Raw genomic sequence first — 19,062 nt, 5'->3', positions numbered from 1 at the left:
TTATGGTTCATGTACGAAAGTAGTCAAAGTAGTCAAGGATGAGCCGGATTGACTGACAATACCGGAATCAGTTTCAACAGAACCATCGCTGTTGGTGGTAGTCCAAGTGGTGGTGTATTCAGTTTGGATACCAGATTCAGAAGATTCAGGTGGGAAGGTAGTCAAAGTAGTCAAGGATGAGCCGGATTGACTGACAATACCAGAATCAGTTTCAACAGAACCATCACTGTTGGTGGTAGTCCAAGTGGTGGTGTATTCAGTTTGGATACCAGATTCAGAAGATTCAGGTGGGAAGGTAGTTAAAGTAGTCAAGGATGAGCCGGATTGACTGACAATACCAGAATCAGTTTCAACAGAACCATCACTGTTGGTGGTAGTCCAAGTGGTGGTGTATTCAGTTTGGATACCAGATTCAGAAGATGAGGAGGCTGGTGGGAACGTAGTCAAAGTAGTCAAGGATGAACCGGATTGACTGACAATACCAGAATCAGTTTCAACAGAACCATCGCTGTTGGTGGTAGTCCAAGTGGTGGTGTATTCAGTTTGGATACCGGATTCAGCAGATGAGGAGGCTGGTGGGAACGTAGTCAAAGTAGTCAAGGATGAGCCGGATTGACTGACAATACCAGAATCAGTTTCAACAGAACCATCGCTGTTGGTGGTAGTCCAAGTGGTGGTGTATTCAGTTTGGATACCAGATTCAGAAGATTCAGGTGGGAAGGTAGTCAAGGTAGACATGCTACATCCAGACAAACATTCATCACCATCTCTCTTACAAATACTAGGGTAAGAACTTTCTGGTTCATGTACGAAAGTAGTCAAAGTAGTCAAGGATGAGCCGGATTGACTGACAATACCGGAATCAGTTTCAACAGAACCATCGCTGTTGGTGGTAGTCCAAGTGGTGGTGTATTCAGTTTGGATACCAGATTCAGAAGATTCAGGTGGGAAGGTAGTCAAAGTAGTCAAGGATGAGCCGGATTGACTGACAATACCAGAATCAGTTTCAACAGAACCATCACTGTTGGTGGTAGTCCAAGTGGTGGTGTATTCAGTTTGGATACCAGATTCAGAAGATTCAGGTGGGAAGGTAGTCAAAGTAGTCAAGGATGAGCCGGATTGACTGACAATACCAGAATCAGTTTCAACAGAACCATCACTGTTGGTGGTAGTCCAAGTGGTGGTGTATTCAGTTTGGATACCAGATTCAGAAGATGAGGAGGCTGGTGGGAACGTAGTCAAAGTAGTCAAGGATGAACCGGATTGACTGACAATACCAGAATCAGTTTCAACAGAACCATCGCTGTTGGTGGTAGTCCAAGTGGTGGTGTATTCAGTTTGGATACCAGATTCAGAAGATTCAGGTGGGAAGGTAGTCAAAGTAGTCAAGGATGAGCCGGATTGACTGACAATACCAGAATCAGTTTCAACAGAACCATCGCTGTTGGTGGTAGTCCAAGTGGTGGTGTATTCAGTTTGGATACCAGATTCAGAAGATTCAGGTGGGAAGGTAGTCAAAGTAGTCAAGGATGAGCCGGATTGACTGACAATACCAGAATCAGTTTCAACAGAACCATCGCTGTTGGTGGTAGTCCAAGTGGTGGTGTATTCAGTTTGGATACCGGATTCAGAAGATGAGGAGGCTGGTGGGAACGTAGTCAAAGTAGTCAATGATGAGCCGGATTGACTGACAATACCAGAATCAGTTTCAACAGAACCGTCACTGTTGGTGGTAGTCCAAGTGGTGGTGTATTCAGTTTGGATACCGGATTCAGAAGATGAGGAGGCTGGTGGGAACGTAGTCAAAGTAGTCAATGATGAGCCGGATTGACTGACAATACCAGAATCAGTTTCAACAGAACCGTCACTGTTGGTGGTAGTCCAAGTGGTGGTGTATTCAGTTTGGATACCGGATTCAGAAGATGAGGAGGCTGGTGGGAACGTAGTCAAAGTAGTCAAGGATGAACCGGATTGACTGACAATACCAGAATCAGTTTCAACAGAACCATCGCTGTTGGTGGTAGTCCAAGTGGTGGTGTATTCAGTTTGGATACCGGATTCAGCAGATGAGGAGGCTGGTGGGAACGTAGTCAAAGTAGTCAAGGATGAGCCGGATTGACTGACAATACCAGAATCAGTTTCAACAGAACCGTCACTGTTGGTAGTAGTCCAAGTGGTGGTGTATTCAGTTTGGATACCGGATTCAGAAGATTCAGGTGGGAACGTAGTCAAGGTAGACATGCTACTTCCAGACAAACATTCATCACCATCTCTCTTACAAATACTAGGGTAAGAACTTTCTGGTTCATGTACGAAAGTAGTCAAAGTAGTCAAGGATGAGCCGGATTGACTGACAATACCAGAATCAGTTTCAACAGAACCATCGCTGTTGGTGGTAGTCCAAGTGGTGGTGTATTCAGTTTTGGATCCCTACTCAGCAGAGGAAGTAGCTTCGCTAGATGAGGTGGCTTCACTGGATGAGGTAGCCTTCTCTGGATGAGGTAGCTTCACTAGAGGAAGTAGCTTCACTAGATGAGGTGGCTTCACTGGAAGAAGTAGCTTCACTGGATGAGGTAGCTTCACTGGAAGAAGTGGCTTCACTAGATGAGGTGGCTTCACTGGAAGAAGTGGCTTCACTGGAAGAAGTAGCTTCACTAGATGAGGTAGCTTCACTAGATGAGGTAGCTTCACTGGAAGAAGTGGCTTCACTAGATGAGGTAGCTTCACTGGAAGAAGTAGCTTCACTAGATGAGGTAGCTTCACTGGAAGAAGTAGCTTCACTGGAAGAAGTAGCTTCACTGGAAGAAGTAGCTTCACTGGAAGAAGTAGCTTCACTAGATGAGGTAGCTTCACTAGATGAGGTAGCTTCGCTGGAGGAAGTAGCTTCATTGGAAGAAGTGGCTTCACTAGATGAGGTGGCTTCACTGGAAGAAGTGGCTTCACTGGAAGAAGTAGCTTCACTAGATGAGGTAGCTTCACTGGAAGAAGTGGCTTCACTAGATGAGGTAGCTTCACTGGAAGAAGTAGCTTCACTAGATGAGGTAGCTTCACTGGAAGAAGTAGCTTCACTAGATGAGGTAGCTTCACTAGATGAGGTAGCTTCACTGGAAGAAGTAGCTTCACTAGATGAGGTAGCTTCACTAGATGAGGTAGCTTCACTGGAAGAAGTAGCTTCACTGGAAGAAGTGGCTTCACTGGAAGAAGTGGCTTCACTAGATGAGGTAGCTTCACTGGAGGAAGTAGCTTCACTGGAAGAAGTAGATTCTTCGGTTGATGACACGACTTCAGAACTACTTGTAGACGCGGTTGGGAAAATTGAAGTGGTCGTGTACCAGGAACCATTTGTATCAGTGGTAATGTCAACAACACCTGTCTCTGTCAATTCAGATCCATCTGAAGCAGTAGTAGTGATTGTTGTTGTGTACTCTGTTGGTTCAGTACCTGGAGCTTCTGGAAGTTGTTTACATTCAATTTGACATGAAGAAGGTAAAGTACGATCTGGGACTGGACCATTATATTGAAGACTACCAAGAACGGTTGAAGGTAACCCAGCTCCTGAATCAGTAACAATTTGAAATAAATCGGGATCATAACCGGTACCAATGTTAAATCTTTGTGTTACTAAGAGGTTTCTTAAAGTTAATATACCAGTGGATTCATCATAACTGTAAGCTGGGTAACTTGGAATAAGATTACCAACAAGTGGTAATGTGACACCAATTTTGTTTCCGTTACCAAAACCATAAACATTGAATGTTTGAGGAGTAGAAAGAGCCTGAGCAATAATTGATGAATCGCTATCTTTGAGATAAAGATTTTGGTTAGTGTCAACTGATAAAAGTGAGTTAGAAATATAGATGGTTGAGTCATCATCGGCAGTAATACACCCACTTCCTTTGATTGCTGTAGTTTGTTGGTACACAGAATCAAAAAGACAAATGTTACCATTGTTAGTAATACTTCCGAGAGGAGTACCAAGCAAAACATTTCCTGAGTTTCTTTGGTTCTGATAGAACACCATTAAGTTTTCATTATCCCAAGATGCAGCAGTGATAGACATAACACTTGGTAAGACTCCAGAGGCGCCCATGTACATTTCACCAGTATTCTCAAATGACAAACCAGCTAAATTAAAAGTTGAACTAGTCAAAGAAGCAACTGAATTAAAAGAAATAATACCATCATTCTGAATTGTTTCAAGAAGGGAAGTTAAAAGCACTTGGAGGGAAAGAACAGGGGATGTCAGAGTAATATAAAAGCCAGCACCAGATTGGACATCAAGATTACCAACAATTGTGGAAATAGCATTATTAATAATAGACCACGACGCAGGGGAGTGAATTGTAATGTCACCAACACTGACATCAACTGTACCACGGTCGATTCTGTCCAGCGTTATATCGAGAGCTGACACGGATGTTAACAATAACCAAGCAGTTATTAAGAACCTTCTGACAGGCAACAACATATTTCTTGTTATTTTATTGTAGAAGTAAAAAGTTGATACTATTATTAAAAGAAAAAACTATAATATTTGGGAAAGATGATGCTAGCTGTCTTTTATTTATAGAATTTTGAATTTAAATTGATAGCTGGAGGAATTACATTGTTCAAACGAAGCTTTTGGGGATAAATAAGTTATAAACAAAATAGAACTATGTTGCAAAAGGAAGTGCGGTATAGTTCACAAAGATGAATAGAAGTGGGATAAAGTTGGGAAAATAAGCAGACTCTTAGAAGAATATGGATGTTATCCCAAAGTTACAAAAATATTTCGAACAAAATAAAAGTACTTCTATTGTCCGTATAGTTGAAATTTAGTAACTTCCATTGTTTCCATTGTCGATTCAAAAAATGTGTTTGGTATGTTCAAGTACAAGAGAATAATGGAATTTCTGCAGGTTTGTTGATTAAAGAACACTTACATACTACATGTCGACAATTATGTATTCTTCAGAAGGAACCCAACAAGAGGAAGAGCATCAGCTGGTTCCATCAAAAACAAAAAACCTCTTATCCGTGTTCTCTTGTTGCGTTTATTACCTGAATTTCAGGTAAACATTGCTAGGCTATTAAAGCCTCAAATAACTTATATCTAAGTAACATTCAATTGAGTACCGATAAACAGAAAAGTAGAATTTTATAAATAAGCAGAGTCTTGTGAAAAGCGGAATGACCCTGTACAAATAATACTCAAAAAGAAATTATTCCTCGTTTTTGAGTAATTAGAATTTCAGGGAGTTTGCACACATTGGAAATTTACAAATTAATCCATGATGGACATTAGATATTGAATATTTGATTAAAGTACTTTATAAAATTGCTTTTTTTCTTTTGTTTTTGAATCCAAAATCCAACCACGGTATATAACTCTCCTCATTTGGTACTGGTGGCCTATTGTTGCGAAACCAAAAAAAATAAATGCAGCACAGAATTGAAACAAAAAGTGCAAAAATTAACCTAACAATAAAAGACATTTCCGTTGATTTCTGTTCAATTCAAAAGACCTCTTAATTTTCGTGTTAACAAAGGGGGGTGAAAAATTGTAACAGTATTACAACTAACGATCTCTTTTGAGAGGCAATACTGGCATTCTGCGGTCTTAATTGTCATCTACGAGCAGTGATTTAGTTGGTTTATGAGTTAAGCTGAATGATCAAAACTGGAAAATAAATTATTATGCGTCTGTCCTAAACATCTAAATAAACACTATACCAGAAGAAGTGAAAAAAAAGGAAGTAATTTTCAAACGAACTTTAACTTAATAATGCATTTTCCTTTCACTTACATGTAAGTGATCAAAACTGTAGCTCTCAATGTTCATCCTTTCGTAAGTATTACATCTATTGTTTTATCGCATTCTTTCTATTGTAGAACAATATGACAAACTATATTGCTCTACTTAATGCAATAACTACGTTCTATGGATTGTTTGTTGGTTCTATAAATTATTAGTTAACCATTGTGTGAGTCGATAGCTTGAAAAAGAGTCATGCACAAAGGGCAATTGTATAATAAAAATGAATTCAAAATGGTTTGCTCAATACTGTGGAATACGGAGATGCGGTGTGTGTAAACTGGATACTTGTATTCAAAATACCCATATCTGAAATAGCTGGTTCTGCTAATTGGAAAAAACTAAAAACAAAATTTTACTCGAATAGGGTCAATAGCATTTTTTTTTGATTTGCAATAAATGACCGTATGTTAAAAGAACTTTGATCTGGAAGTAAATTTCAAGTACATAAAGACAAAGAACGCAAGTTAAGTATTGTCATCCACAACTATCTGTTATTTAGAGGTCATACAGTGATATATTAATTTGTTCATTATCATTTATATCAAACATCTTCAGAACTTAATATAAGATTGATTGAACTATTATTGTTCTACTTTATATTCACATAATTTAATTAAGAAAACGTTTGCAAAGACTTTAAATTTATCCCTTAGACGGTCATAGATTTATAATTATGAAAGGTTATTGTTAAGAGTTGAAAATAGTTGAGTTTATCAATTAAATCATTGGCTCTAATCAGGTTTCATTTGTTTTCCAACCCCGAAATTCCTTAAAATATTCATTCTGAAGGGATGTTTTAACAAGCTACTCGGGATTTTCCCTCTTTTTTTTACAATTATTACTGAAGGCTTGGAGCATTTTCTGGGACACTTGAACTCTCTTCTTCAAGAGTCTAAGTAATCTGTAAAGTCTGTTTTCCATCCAAGTATCCATTGCAAATATTGCATGTGGATCCTACCCATCATTTCTTTTTTTCGAGTTTCTTTGTACTTTGTACTCATTTTAATTTTTTTATTATTATTATTTATCATTATCCTATTGTACAGTCAGAGTTTTGTACTTGATATGGGGTTGATGACTAATTCAAAAAGATTCACCTCAGTGTATCGATATTTCTACTACTCCCCTCTTTCACATTTCATTTTTGCTGGATTTCAGTGGTATTTTTAGCAAAAGATTGGCGTCTATGGGTGTGAATAAAGATGACTTTGTTCAATGAAAAAAAAATATATACAATTTCAACAACGGAAATCAGTTTCTTAGTCCTTTATTCTACAAATACAAAGTAAATTGAATTATAATTGCCGATCGGTTTTATTCTTGCAATTTCACAATCACGTTAAGTTCATCGACTCAATGTATAATATTTTGCATGGTGCATAATGATCTTGCCAAGAATGTTAGTAGCATGTTTGCTTATCTGTTCTATTAATATTGTTCTGTGACTTTCTTATGTAAAATTATTCTTCATTTATTTTTAGAAGAAAACAAAGCATCAGAACCAGACTACTATTTATTGTTCACTCACATTGCGATATAATGAAATTCCAATCACATGGGAAATTTTAGATCATCACAACCATGGTACAATGCATAATGCAGTCCATATTGATGATATGGGTTGCGAACTATGACGTCGACAGATCGTTTCTTGGCCATTCTGAGACATTCAATCTTGCAAATAACAAGACTTTTCTCTTGTTCCTGATTGATGAGATTGGGTTTTTTGTTTGGTTCAAAGTTTCTGAGAAAAGTATTCCAAGATTGTTGAATCCAAAACTGCATCGCATATTCATTATCAATATGTCTTACAACTCCTCATCAATAAGAGAGTTGTGGTGAAATACCATCTAGTAAACCACAAACGCCTTAAAGTGAATAATACAAAACTAGGTGAAATAATAAAACATAGACACGACCTCGACTCTGCATATTGAGCACACCTCTTTAATCTTTCAAGAGAATTGAAAATTTGGCATGCTTATGCTTTGTGGTTATTGTTCACAATTACTCCGTCGGAAGAATGCCCCTCAGTTGCATTTATAATACTTGCTGGTAGGGCTATTTCAAATGTACGATTTGCTAATTTAATACTGTTATGAGGATCGTAATTATAAAAGAAATATAAAGTGTGATATTTTATAGATTATCCTGCGTGGTAGAAATGACTACATATCTGGGTACAAATGAACAGAGCCCCCTTTTGGCCCCTTATTGCAATGAATATTTCTCTCATACAATACAAAGTATACAGAATTTTAACCTTCTAAGTTTAAGCCAAATCTGATGGTTTCGAAAGCTTAATTTTCATTAAGACTACTATTGTATGTTGTTTGCTCATTTGGAACATGTAAAGTTTTTACTGTGTGGATTCTTCTAAAAGAATTTATTGAATCGAACTATTAAACTTATTGTCTAATATTCCGTTATTTTATTACGAAGCGTACAATAAAAACTTATAATTTCTTATTCGAACAGCGTAAACTGGAAAACACCAAATTACATAAATGAAATAGTGCTACATTGTTAAATCAATTGTAACATTAACTAATAAGTTAGTGAAAACAAGAGTTTTGTTATTGAAGGGGTACATTTGCTTCCCAAATTGGATAATTCTTTAGTAGCAAAAACTAATACAAGAGTTTGTCTCAAGAACAAACTTCGAATTCATTTGCATTCCCTAGATGTGATTTCCAATTCACTTTCTTTTTTTTTTTTTATTTAATACCTAACAAGGGAAACATTCATTACAGGAAGAAAGGCAAAATAATTAATAGATAATACATTTGGGCCTAGCCAGTGCTGGTACTTTGCAAAGGATCCGGTGCAAGCGAATGGATTCCGGGAAGTTGTACTTTTTATTTTAGGAAAACATGATAATGAGGATGAATTTATTCCTATTGTATAACTATGTGATTATTTCATTGGTATTCTCTAAGTCATATATAATAAAGAGTGATACTTTAAGCAGAAAACAATGCTTATATTAAAAAATTGAATTCTAAGCCTTTCTGAAAAAATAAAATAAAATAAAATAAAATAAAAACACATCCAAAAAAAAAGCTAACCAGTATCTGTTTATTAAAAAAGTTATTACAGCTATGGTTATCATGTTGATATTCTCAATAACATTGTATTAGAGCTCCTAATTCATTGTTTTTATACTAAATTTCTAGAATAAAGGGAGGAAAAAAACACTCAATATTAGCATCTCGATCGCTAAAAATATACATTTCAAGTGTCTGCCTCATTCTGAGAAAAGAGTGTCTCTGGTATTCCATCAATCAATGCTGCTTATAAATCCCGCAACAAGTTCATAGACTTTAACTTAAACTAATCTGATGATATACTGTCCAGCACTACTTTAAAGCAAATCATACAACAGGTGCTGTTATGTCTTTTGTTCTGTTTTGTTTTCTTGGATTGTTAATGACTACTGGTTGTGTACTCACTAGGAGGTTAAATTTGTAAATGATAATAGGCATTACGTTATTAAAACTACTTCAGTAAGAAAAGTGATGGACAAACTACGAACAAAGATATATGGGTACGTGAATAAATTGATCAACAAAAAATATATTCATGATTGGTTTCATTATTTATCTTCAATCACAAAGTTAGCCAAATTATTTGTTACATTTCTATCGATTCTACTTTTTTTAAAGCTCATACATGAACAATAGCCGTTGTCAAATAACTATATACCTATTCTCTCCACTTTATGTGTATGTGAATAAAAGCAATAATCTTTAAAATAGCAGCGAAGATTTCCTAGATTGGATACTCGTTTTGTGTACTTACAAAAATTATAAATCTCTGAGCTTTTACAGTAAAAAAATAGTTACAAAACCATTTTTTACTTTTGTTATACGGGTCTTGTTTGGTTTGTAATAAGTAATCTTATAAAAGTAGTAATCTATTTCAAGAGATTAAAAAAGAAAATACATTGATTAGTCTCTCAAAAATTTTTAAAATAACTATAAAGCAAACTCTTCTCAATATGAATAAAGTATGCAATAAGGGGGTAACACAAGAAGTGAATGATTCTGCATTAAAATGTTTTCTATACGTTTTGAACAACTTTTAGAGGGGAAACCTCATCTGCGTACAAATGTTGCAGGACACGACTTTGCTGCTCGCACATGAAAAAGCAAAATAAACGTGATTGGATGAAACCAATTCTCCACGATAATGAAGGTGGTGCTATTGAGCTATTTGGTTCAATTTATTAATAAAACTTAGCTAATTTTAGAGTATATAATTACAGCTGATTTATTTATTTTGTTTTTGTTAGAAGTAATAAAGCAGTTTATAAATTTTTAATTTTCAGTCAAAGATTGTACAAAATTTCCATTAATAATTGCAAAGTCATTTTCCTCTGAAAAGTCAACATTTGTTTCTCAGTAAATACAAATAATTTTTAACTTCTACACTGTTAATCTAAGTTCTAGTATATTGATTAGTTACTAAATATATAAATTAGTTACACCCATCTCTTAAAACAATTGTTAACTGGTATCAAAAAATTCAAATAATTGTGCAAGCTGCACGACTTTCTTAATAAAATTTTCCTATTTCGACCGAACCACCTTTCAAAAATTGAAATTTTTCGCACCATGTGTGGCAATAGCCTAATTTGTTTTGTGTTCAAACAATAAATTTTTATTACTTTTTTACCCTAACATCGAGTTCGACTCTGGACAGTAAAATTTATACAAGAAATTTCTTATATAGTATTAGTAAGTGATAGAACACTTTAAAACAACGTCAAATATGCCATTCTATCAAATGGTCTACAGTCAAAATTAATGCATTTATTTTTTGTATAGTCTATTTAATTCCAATACTCAATATAATGGAAACAGCGTTCAGAAAAATTACAAAGAAAGTAGTAATTGCTAACGAATTAAGACAATAACATCAGTTGACAGTTATAGTTGTCATGTAGGAACCTACAATATCATGAATTTTTACCTTCAATTTCTGGAAAAGATGTAAAAAAAACTGTTGTAATACAAAGAGTAAACGAAGCAAAATCTAGGTAGAGTCTTTGTTTTGAATCCCGACTGGTTTTACAGCTCCATTCCAGCTAGTCTTGTCCAATTTATTATGGGTTCATACAACTTGAGGGTGGTAAAATATATTTACACATAGCTTGGGTTGTAACGTTCAGAATTATCCCTTGTAGGTGGTGCCATATATTTACAGATCTGAATGTTCACCCCGTGAAACCATTTATTTATATGTACCTGCTTTGGTGCACATTTGTATGTTCCACGAATTACAACATTTGCTTCTTCTGGTTCGATTTTCTTCAATTTTGAAAAAGACATGTGGTTGATAGTGATGAATCAAGATATTTCAATTTTTCATGGGCTATTTGGATAATAACTGGTGTACTTGGATGTCAATCCTAGCTCTTGAAAAACCAAAGTATCTTTTCTTTAACAATAATTATGTTGTTCCTCAATAAGTCAATAACTATGAGGCTTACATGGTTAAAAATGTATTCTTTATAGAGATAATACAAATTACATCACGTTTATAGTATTTGCACTTTATATTTCCAGTGTTACCTGGTATTACCAAAGGGGTTCACCAGGGTTTCCAATAGATGTATTTCAGCAGTGTTAATTTTGGTTGGGGTACGAAAATATCCCAAAAATTTGACGTGAATCTCTTTTGGCCATACAAATGGAAGAAACTGGCTAGTTTCCAGTTATTAAAAGTAAATATTTTATGGTATATTGTATCGATCACATAAAAATCGAATATAGACGTACATTATTGAATGATACACTTTTACAAGTATAAATAATATGCTGCTAATAGTCACTTCTAGGCTTAGGTTTTTGTTGATGTTTAAAGCAATGTGTGTTAAATACGGCTATTGTAAAAAAAATATAAACTTCTATCTACCTATTTTGAAGTATCAACAACATATCTACCCAAGATTTTGCCTTCTTCTAATAATTTAAAAACTTCTGGTAATTCACTCAATCCTACAATCTTAATTGGACATTTGACCAAACCTCTAGCAAAGAAATCAACAGCTTCAGCAGTATCTTTTCTGTTTCCTACATAAGAAGCTTTAATTTGAACAGACTTGGCAACTGCATCAAAAATAGGAGTATTAAGCTTAGCCCCTGCTGGCAAACCAACCAAAACAACAGTACCCAAAGTTCTAACATAATCAAGAGATTGATTGATTGCTTTTTCAGAAGTTGAAACATTAAGAACACCATGTGGTCCACCATTGGTTGCTTCTTTGATAGCTTCAGTAATATCAGCAACTTTAGTAAAATCAATGTATGTCTCAGCACCCAAAGATTTGACAAATTCACCTCTCTCATCTCCAGCATCAATGGCCAATACTCTATAACCCATGGCTTTAGCGTATTGAATACCTAATGATCCCAAGCCACCAGCAGCACCAGAAATGGCGATCCATTGGCCTGGTTGTATACCAGCAGTTTTCAATGCACGGTAAACGGTGACACCAGCACATGAGATCGGAGCAATGCTTGCCAAATCAGAACCTTCTGGAAATTTAGCAGCTTGGAGAGCATCGGCAGTGGCATATTGTTGGAAAGAACCATCATGAGTATAACCTGACATATCAGCTTGGTGACAATTAGGTTCAGCACCTTGTTGACAATATTCACAATTCATACAAGAGCCATTTATTAATTTGATTCCCGCATAGTCACCGATTTTCCAACCTTTGACATTTTCTCCCATTGCAGCAACAACACCAGCACCTTCATGACCGCCTACAACGGGTAATTTTGCAGGTGGTGCCCAATCACCTTTCCAAACGTGAATATCAGAATGACAGACACCCGAATACTTGACATTAATAAGTAATTCGTTTGCTTTTGGGACAGGAACTGGAATATTGGTATATTTCAATTCTCCGTGTTGAGATTCATAAATAACAGCTTTTTGAGTAATTGGAATTGACATGCTTATTGTAGTTTTATAAAAGTCAATTGTTATTGGAATTGATAAAACAAAAAAAAAGACAAACTATAATTAAAAATATTTCTAGTAAACTAGATGATTTTCATCCTCCTTTTATACCAGATATATTTGAAAATCTCCCCCACTGTCTTTATAAACTATATTGTAATTTATTTCCTATTCTTGTTCGATGTTTCCTATTCTTGTTCTACGTTTGCCTCCTTTTCAACATTGACACCCAATACCAAGACATTTTTTATTTTATTTTATTTTATTTTATTTCATTTCATTTTATTTTAACCTTATTAATCATTTTTGGGTTCCATCAATGTACGGATAATTTACAAAGTTCCCCCTTTTCAGGAAAGAAAGATAAAAAAACAAACAAACAAATCTCTTAACCAGAGTAAATGTCAAAACCATATATTACATTCTGTGCATTAGGTACTGTCCCTTATTGCCAATCCTTGTTCCAATTCTCGACTCATTGTAAAATGGATGTGAAAATAGCATTCTTCCAAGGTTTTCAAAACATGTTGAAATCAAATAACTTCTTGGTCTGTTTTTTCAATGTGTCGGATATTTTTTAGTCGGTTTCGTCCACTGGTGAATAAACTTTTTTAAATAACAAACACACCAAGTATAATTTAATTTTTTGATAAAGCACCTAAAAGGAAAATAAATGATTAATACAAGACAAGCTTTTATTCTTCTTCTTCTTATTGGTTTCCTTTAGTAAGAAGTGCCATTGTGTGCAATTACCAAAACAGGGATTAGCAACTAATTATCACTTCATATATAAGTGCTTTCAATTCTATCTGTCATTTTTGCAAATAATAGATCGCCATTAAAAAAAGGGGGAATTATACAAGTGATCGGTCTCTTTGATGTTGTTAAAAAAGTTGGATATATATAAATTAACGGATACAACATTCCCGGTTTAGGTTATTAAAGTTAGAGAAGAAGCATACATTACCACCATCCCCACCAAATCTTAATTTTATGTAACATGTAGATATCGATTATAAGTAAAAAAAATGAAACTCACATAGTTTGTTTTATTGTTCACTTTATTACCTTTGTATTCACTTTGGTTGAGTATTTCCTATGAGTGATTATTTTTTACTTTTTTTGCATTTATCCGTGACACTTGTTGATTATACTGAAAATTTCCATTAAAAGAAGTATTCAAGGGTCTGTAATATTATCCGGATATTAGACACTCTATCTTCCTATCTTGTTCAATTACTGTAACCCTACCCCTACCCCTACCATTTTCTGTGTTTTTCTTTTATTTTATTTTTACAAATACACTTATGTGGTTGATATTTTGTCACCCGTAGTAACAAAAGTGGAGTCATCGTCGTGCTATTATTAAAATCCATGACAAATGCCAGTTTTCTTTCTTTTGTTGTTAAAGTTAAGCATCCTCCTTGGTTATCTTGTTTCTATTTTCAAACAGAATATATGGAATGTTGGTACAATTGTGTGGTGTTGATTATCTTTTACTTGCATGATTCAAATATAAGTAATAAAGAAGAATCCACTTGAATTCTGAACAGTTACTTGGCGATTGTAGTTATTTTGTAGAACCATAATCAACAAGACACTTGCTGGAACAATTTACAAGTAATATTAATAATCAGGTCGTGTGTCGATTAGAATGCCTGATGGCACAGCTCTAAACTCAGTGGCAATGATTACGTAATTAATCATGACCAGAGAAAAAAAAATTAGATCTAACGGATGAATACACGCAAGGCAAAAGTGTAAGCCAAAAAAAAAATACAGAAAACAAATTACACTAATCTTTTGAAGAATTACTCCAAGTATTTGCATTCTCCTTATTGTTATTATTATCGTTATTGTTGTTTCTTGTATAGTCACCCCAACCTTGTTTTATTACTATCAACCATGTCCACCCCAGCCAAAAGAAGACTTATGCGTGATTTCAAAGTATGTTGTTATCATTAGACCAAAGAAACCTGAATTATTATCAAGACTTGCCTTTCTTTGTTTCTTGATAAAATCTTTAGAAATTTGAATATAAATAAATAAAAAAAAAATAGAAAAACTAACATTCTGTTTGTGAATAGCGTATGCAACAAGATCCACCTAGTGGAGTATCTGCATCACCATTGCCTGATAATGTGATGAAATGGAATGCTGTTATTATAGGACCATCAGATACACCATTTGAAGATGGTACATTTCGATTAATGTTACAATTTGACGAACAATATCCTAATAAACCTCCACAAGTTCGATTCATATCTGAAATGTTTCATCCAAATGTATATGCAAGTGGTGAATTATGTTTGGATATTTTACAGAATAGATGGTCTCCTACTTATGACGTGAGTTCTATCTTGACATCAGTACAGTCCTTGTTGAATGATCCTAATATTTCATCCCCGGCCAATGTCGAAGCGGCCAATTTATACAAGGACCATCGTTCACAATACGTGAAAAGAGTAAGGGAGACAGTTGAAAATAGTTGGAATGACGAAGACGAAGACGAGGATGAGGATGATGAAGATGAAGATAACATAGACCAGGATTAAAATCAAAATATTTCCTGTCCCCCAGTATTCATGAAACTTGTATAATTTGAATTTTAAATCTTTTTGAATTTTTTTTTTTTCTATTTTTACTTTTCCTTGATTATATACCTTAAATAAATAGTAGATTGGCATTTAATAAAATAAAAGTTTATGTACAAGAAACATATCTCCCTCGAGATCATACTACAAATCTATGTAGTTTTTACTTTAACCACAAATAGTACCATTTTTTCTTATTCTTTCTGGCTAGTTCTTCTTCAAGTTGTTTTTTACGTTCAAGTTCCAACTTCTCTTCTTCTTGTTTAATTCTATTCTGTCTTTCTATTTCATATCTATCTTCAATGATAATTTCTTTAGGTTTCCCACTTTCTCCAATATTTTTATCTCTTGCAATGGCAAATAATGAAATTAAAACTACCAAATAAATAAAAAATTTTGTAACTCCATCCATTCTTTTCACATTAAATTGATCTTTTCTAACTGGAGTTTGACTTAACAATAATTCAGGTAATTTTTTAATATATGTATGTGGTTTAGGATTTCTAGTTTTAATTTTCGACGGTACTTCAAACGGAAGATCTAAAGGTGGTTCAGTAATACTATTCCAATTTGTAAATTTTTCACGTACTCCCCAATCACCATAAGCAATAAAATATCCCAATTTTTTATCTTTTAAACTTAATTTATTCCAATTTTTGTCATATTTTTCTTGTAATTCTTTCAATACTTGTCCTTGATGTAATAAACTTAATGAAGCAAATAGTCGTGGATTTTCAAAAACTGGTGCAGTATTAATTGGTTGAGTTTCTTCTGAAGAATTTGATAATAATGATCCAAAATCTTTTAATGATTGAACAGCTAATTGTGTAGCTTGTCTTCTGGCTTCTTCCGGTGAAAGCTTGGTAGAAGCATTTCGTATAAATGTTCTTGAGATCATTTGATTTGTTTCCTGGTCTATTGGGTTCCAACTAAATGGTTAGAATGTAAAAGTTTTTCATGAACGATATTTGAACCCGATCTTGCACCAAAAAAAAAAAAGAAAAAAGAAAATTATTCATTGCATTGGTAGTGCACGTTGTCCAGATAACATCAACTCTGATCTATGAATATTGACAAAAAGTCATTACAATATGAATGAAGTAGGACCTGTCGAGTGTGATTTAGACAATATAAGCAGTACAAATTATTGTACACATTTGACAAACAAAGTTTATGTGATATTTGCTAAGTTCCTCTGAAAAATGAATCGCTCTTCAATTAGAATTAATGAGTAACTTGATCGATTAGAAAATATAAATAAGCTTAAATGTATATACATACTAATTACTATATACTTCACTTCTTCTTGCCTTTCTTCTTTCCACCTTTCTTTCCAGACTTCTTCTTGTTCTTTTTCTTAGGAGCCGATTTCTGGACAGTACCAACAGATGGAGAAGGAGATTTCTGTTCTTCATTACCTTCAGTTGGTGATGTTGCTGGTTCTGGACTCATTGATGGCTCAGTACTTTCACTTGGACGCGATTCACTATCATTTCCATTTCTATTTTCAACTTTGCCTGATTGTTCTGGTTCTGGCTGTGATTCGGTATTGGTAGAAGGCACTGACATATCCTCTACTGTCACTGTACTCTTTACAGCTTCAACTTGAGGTTCTTCTATTATATCCTTATTCTGATCAAGATCAACTTGAGTATCTGATGGTTCAGCTTGCTCTTCACTCAAAGGAGTTTCTTCTCTTGGTTCTTCTCTTGGTTCTTCTCTTGGTTCTTCTTCTCTTGGTTCTTCTTCTCTTGGTTCTTCTTCTCTTGGTTCTTCTTCAGTGATAGTTGGCTGCACTTCTGGTTGTACGTCTTCTTCCTGCTCTTCGTCTTCTTCAATTATAATATATTTTGATCCAGGCTCATCTTCAGATTTTTGTTCCGCTTTCTTCACTGAGGCCACACTATGATACTCAGTGCTACCATCTTCATTAGATTGTGATATCAATGGAGTAGATTCATCAATAGTAGAAGTTTCATTTTGGATGTTCTGTTCATAAATTCTTTCTCTAAGGTCCATAATTTCTTCTGGTTCATCAGTGACTTGTGTAGAACTTCCTTCAGCTGGCTCTTTGATTTCGTTTCCAATTTCAACATCCCCTAGTTCATTCTTTTCACTCATTTTATTATGTACAGCACTGGATCCAACCCTAACATTATCATTTGCTGCTCTTCCAAAAAAGTCCAATTCTTCTTCTGGGTATCTAGGTGGTAATTCTTCTCCTTTATCCAAAACTTTATCAACTCCATCTTCAACTACTCTATCGTATTGAGGTAATGAAGCTAAACCTCTATCACCAGCCAATTTCTTATAATCACTTGTAGATACAAATCCATACTTTCTTACATTTGCTTCAATCCATACAAAACCCAATTGTCCCAAATTAACTTGAAATTTAGCATTTGTTGAAAAACAACCCACAGCAGGGAATAAATCAACAAAACAACCCTTCATAACATCCAATACTTTTCTACCATTTCTTGTAATAAAGATAGTACCAGTAGAAATTACATAACCAAAACCAACAATATCAGATTGCTGCAATGGAGGTAAAACCAATGCATTATATTCACTATGTTCATCTTGATGTTGTTGCAATGGTGTTGGGAAAGGTTTGTTGATTTTCAAATTACCAGTACTTTCATAACCAATAGAAAATTTGTTATAACCAGGAAGTCTAAAAGATGACGGGTATGGTTTAGTAACCAAACCTATGGAGAAATGGGCATTTGGGTTATTTTCATTATTAAATTCAAAGATTTTTGTTTCAAAATAAACAGTATCTGAGTAAACACGGTTTTTCACTGGGAGAGGATAGTTTAAAACGGCAGTAGCTGTCGAATATGGCATATCATTATTATGGAAATTCAATTCACATTTATCAGCAACAATAAAACGTTGGTCCATAACATCATGGTCTGGTTCAAATTGAAAAGCACCAATTCCACATTCTTTAATTAATTTTTCATCATCAGCAGTAAATGTTTTACCTCGAACATTATTAAAATCAGGAGGATTATTTGTGGTGAACTCTTGACCTTTCAAATATGCGCCTTGTTCTTCTGGTGATAAATTTGTAAAATCAAAGGAATCTGCCAATTGTAACAAACTTTCTTCATCATTTAAGAATTCTCTTGGAACATCATTCAGATGGGATCCCAATAAATCTGAAGCCAAACTTGAATATTCATTTCTTTCTGAATTTTGACAGAATAATTTGTAAGCACAGATAGATAAGGCAATAAATAAAAATATCGATGCAAATACTAGCAAGAGTAGTATGCTGATAGGATCAGATTCCATGGTATTCTTGATAGATATTTTTCCAAGGGGCAACTGGTAGAATACGGATGATATTGATTAAATATGAGTTGAAAACAAACTAAGTAAAAAGTAGTTAATTTTTGTTGTGGTTAGATGATCTCCTCTCCCCGAAATGTATTGGGTTGTGTAAACAGGGAGAAAAAAAATAAAAAAAATTTTTGACTGAGAAAAAAAAAAAAAAAAAAAAAAAATTATGTGACGATTTTTTATTAACCGACTAATATGCTTAAGAAGAAGAAGAAGAAGAAGAAGAATAGACGAGTCAAATAAGGCACGGGAATTATTGGCATATTGTTCTTTCTTACTATTATCATCATCTTTTCATGGAATTGTAAAAAAAAAAGTAGTTAGATGCAGGAGTAATATACTATA

The 19,062-nt window shown here is 34.3% G+C and overlaps 6 protein-coding genes across 6 annotated transcripts; 1 reads left to right on the top strand and 5 right to left on the bottom strand. All coding sequences in view use genetic code 12, as the record gives it.

Annotated features, from left to right (window-relative positions):
- Positions 1 to 2,241, bottom strand: CTRG_05199 (uncharacterized protein; the record flags this gene model as incomplete). The annotated part of the gene is made up of 1 exon (XM_002550855.1): positions 1 to 2,241. The coding sequence occupies one exon, from the start codon at positions 2,239 to 2,241 to the stop codon at positions 1 to 3; it is 2,241 nt and encodes a 746-aa protein (XP_002550901.1).
- A 229-nt stretch (positions 2,242 to 2,470) lies between these two features.
- CTRG_05198 (uncharacterized protein) lies at positions 2,471 to 4,468 on the bottom strand (the record flags this gene model as incomplete). Its single annotated transcript, XM_002550854.1, has 1 exon — positions 2,471 to 4,468. The coding sequence occupies one exon, from the start codon at positions 4,466 to 4,468 to the stop codon at positions 2,471 to 2,473; it is 1,998 nt and encodes a 665-aa protein (XP_002550900.1).
- Positions 4,469 to 11,719: 7,251 nt separating this feature from the next.
- CTRG_05197 (zinc-dependent alcohol dehydrogenase) lies at positions 11,720 to 12,766 on the bottom strand (the record flags this gene model as incomplete). The annotated part of the gene is made up of 1 exon (XM_002550853.1): positions 11,720 to 12,766. One exon carries the CDS (start codon positions 12,764 to 12,766, stop codon positions 11,720 to 11,722), a length of 1,047 nt encoding a protein of 348 aa, XP_002550899.1.
- Positions 12,767 to 14,862: 2,096 nt separating this feature from the next.
- RAD6 (E2 ubiquitin-conjugating protein) lies at positions 14,863 to 15,327 on the top strand (the record flags this gene model as incomplete). The annotated part of the gene is made up of 1 exon (XM_002550852.1): positions 14,863 to 15,327. The coding sequence occupies one exon, from the start codon at positions 14,863 to 14,865 to the stop codon at positions 15,325 to 15,327; it is 465 nt and encodes a 154-aa protein (XP_002550898.1).
- Positions 15,328 to 15,529: 202 nt separating this feature from the next.
- CTRG_05195 (uncharacterized protein) lies at positions 15,530 to 16,264 on the bottom strand (the record flags this gene model as incomplete). The annotated part of the gene is made up of 1 exon (XM_002550851.1): positions 15,530 to 16,264. One exon carries the CDS (start codon positions 16,262 to 16,264, stop codon positions 15,530 to 15,532), a length of 735 nt encoding a protein of 244 aa, XP_002550897.1.
- Positions 16,265 to 16,662: 398 nt separating this feature from the next.
- CTRG_05194 (uncharacterized protein) lies at positions 16,663 to 18,669 on the bottom strand (the record flags this gene model as incomplete). The annotated part of the gene is made up of 1 exon (XM_002550850.1): positions 16,663 to 18,669. One exon carries the CDS (start codon positions 18,667 to 18,669, stop codon positions 16,663 to 16,665), a length of 2,007 nt encoding a protein of 668 aa, XP_002550896.1.
- Positions 18,670 to 19,062: the final 393 nt, after the last annotated feature.

Source organism: Candida tropicalis (assembly GCF_000006335.3).
Source record: "Candida tropicalis MYA-3404 genomic scaffold supercont3.7, whole genome shotgun sequence".
In the NCBI taxonomy this organism is placed as follows: domain Eukaryota; kingdom Fungi; phylum Ascomycota; class Pichiomycetes; order Serinales; family Debaryomycetaceae; genus Candida; species Candida tropicalis.
Note: the sequence above shows the minus strand (reverse complement) of the source record. Positions and strands in the feature narration are given on the sequence as shown.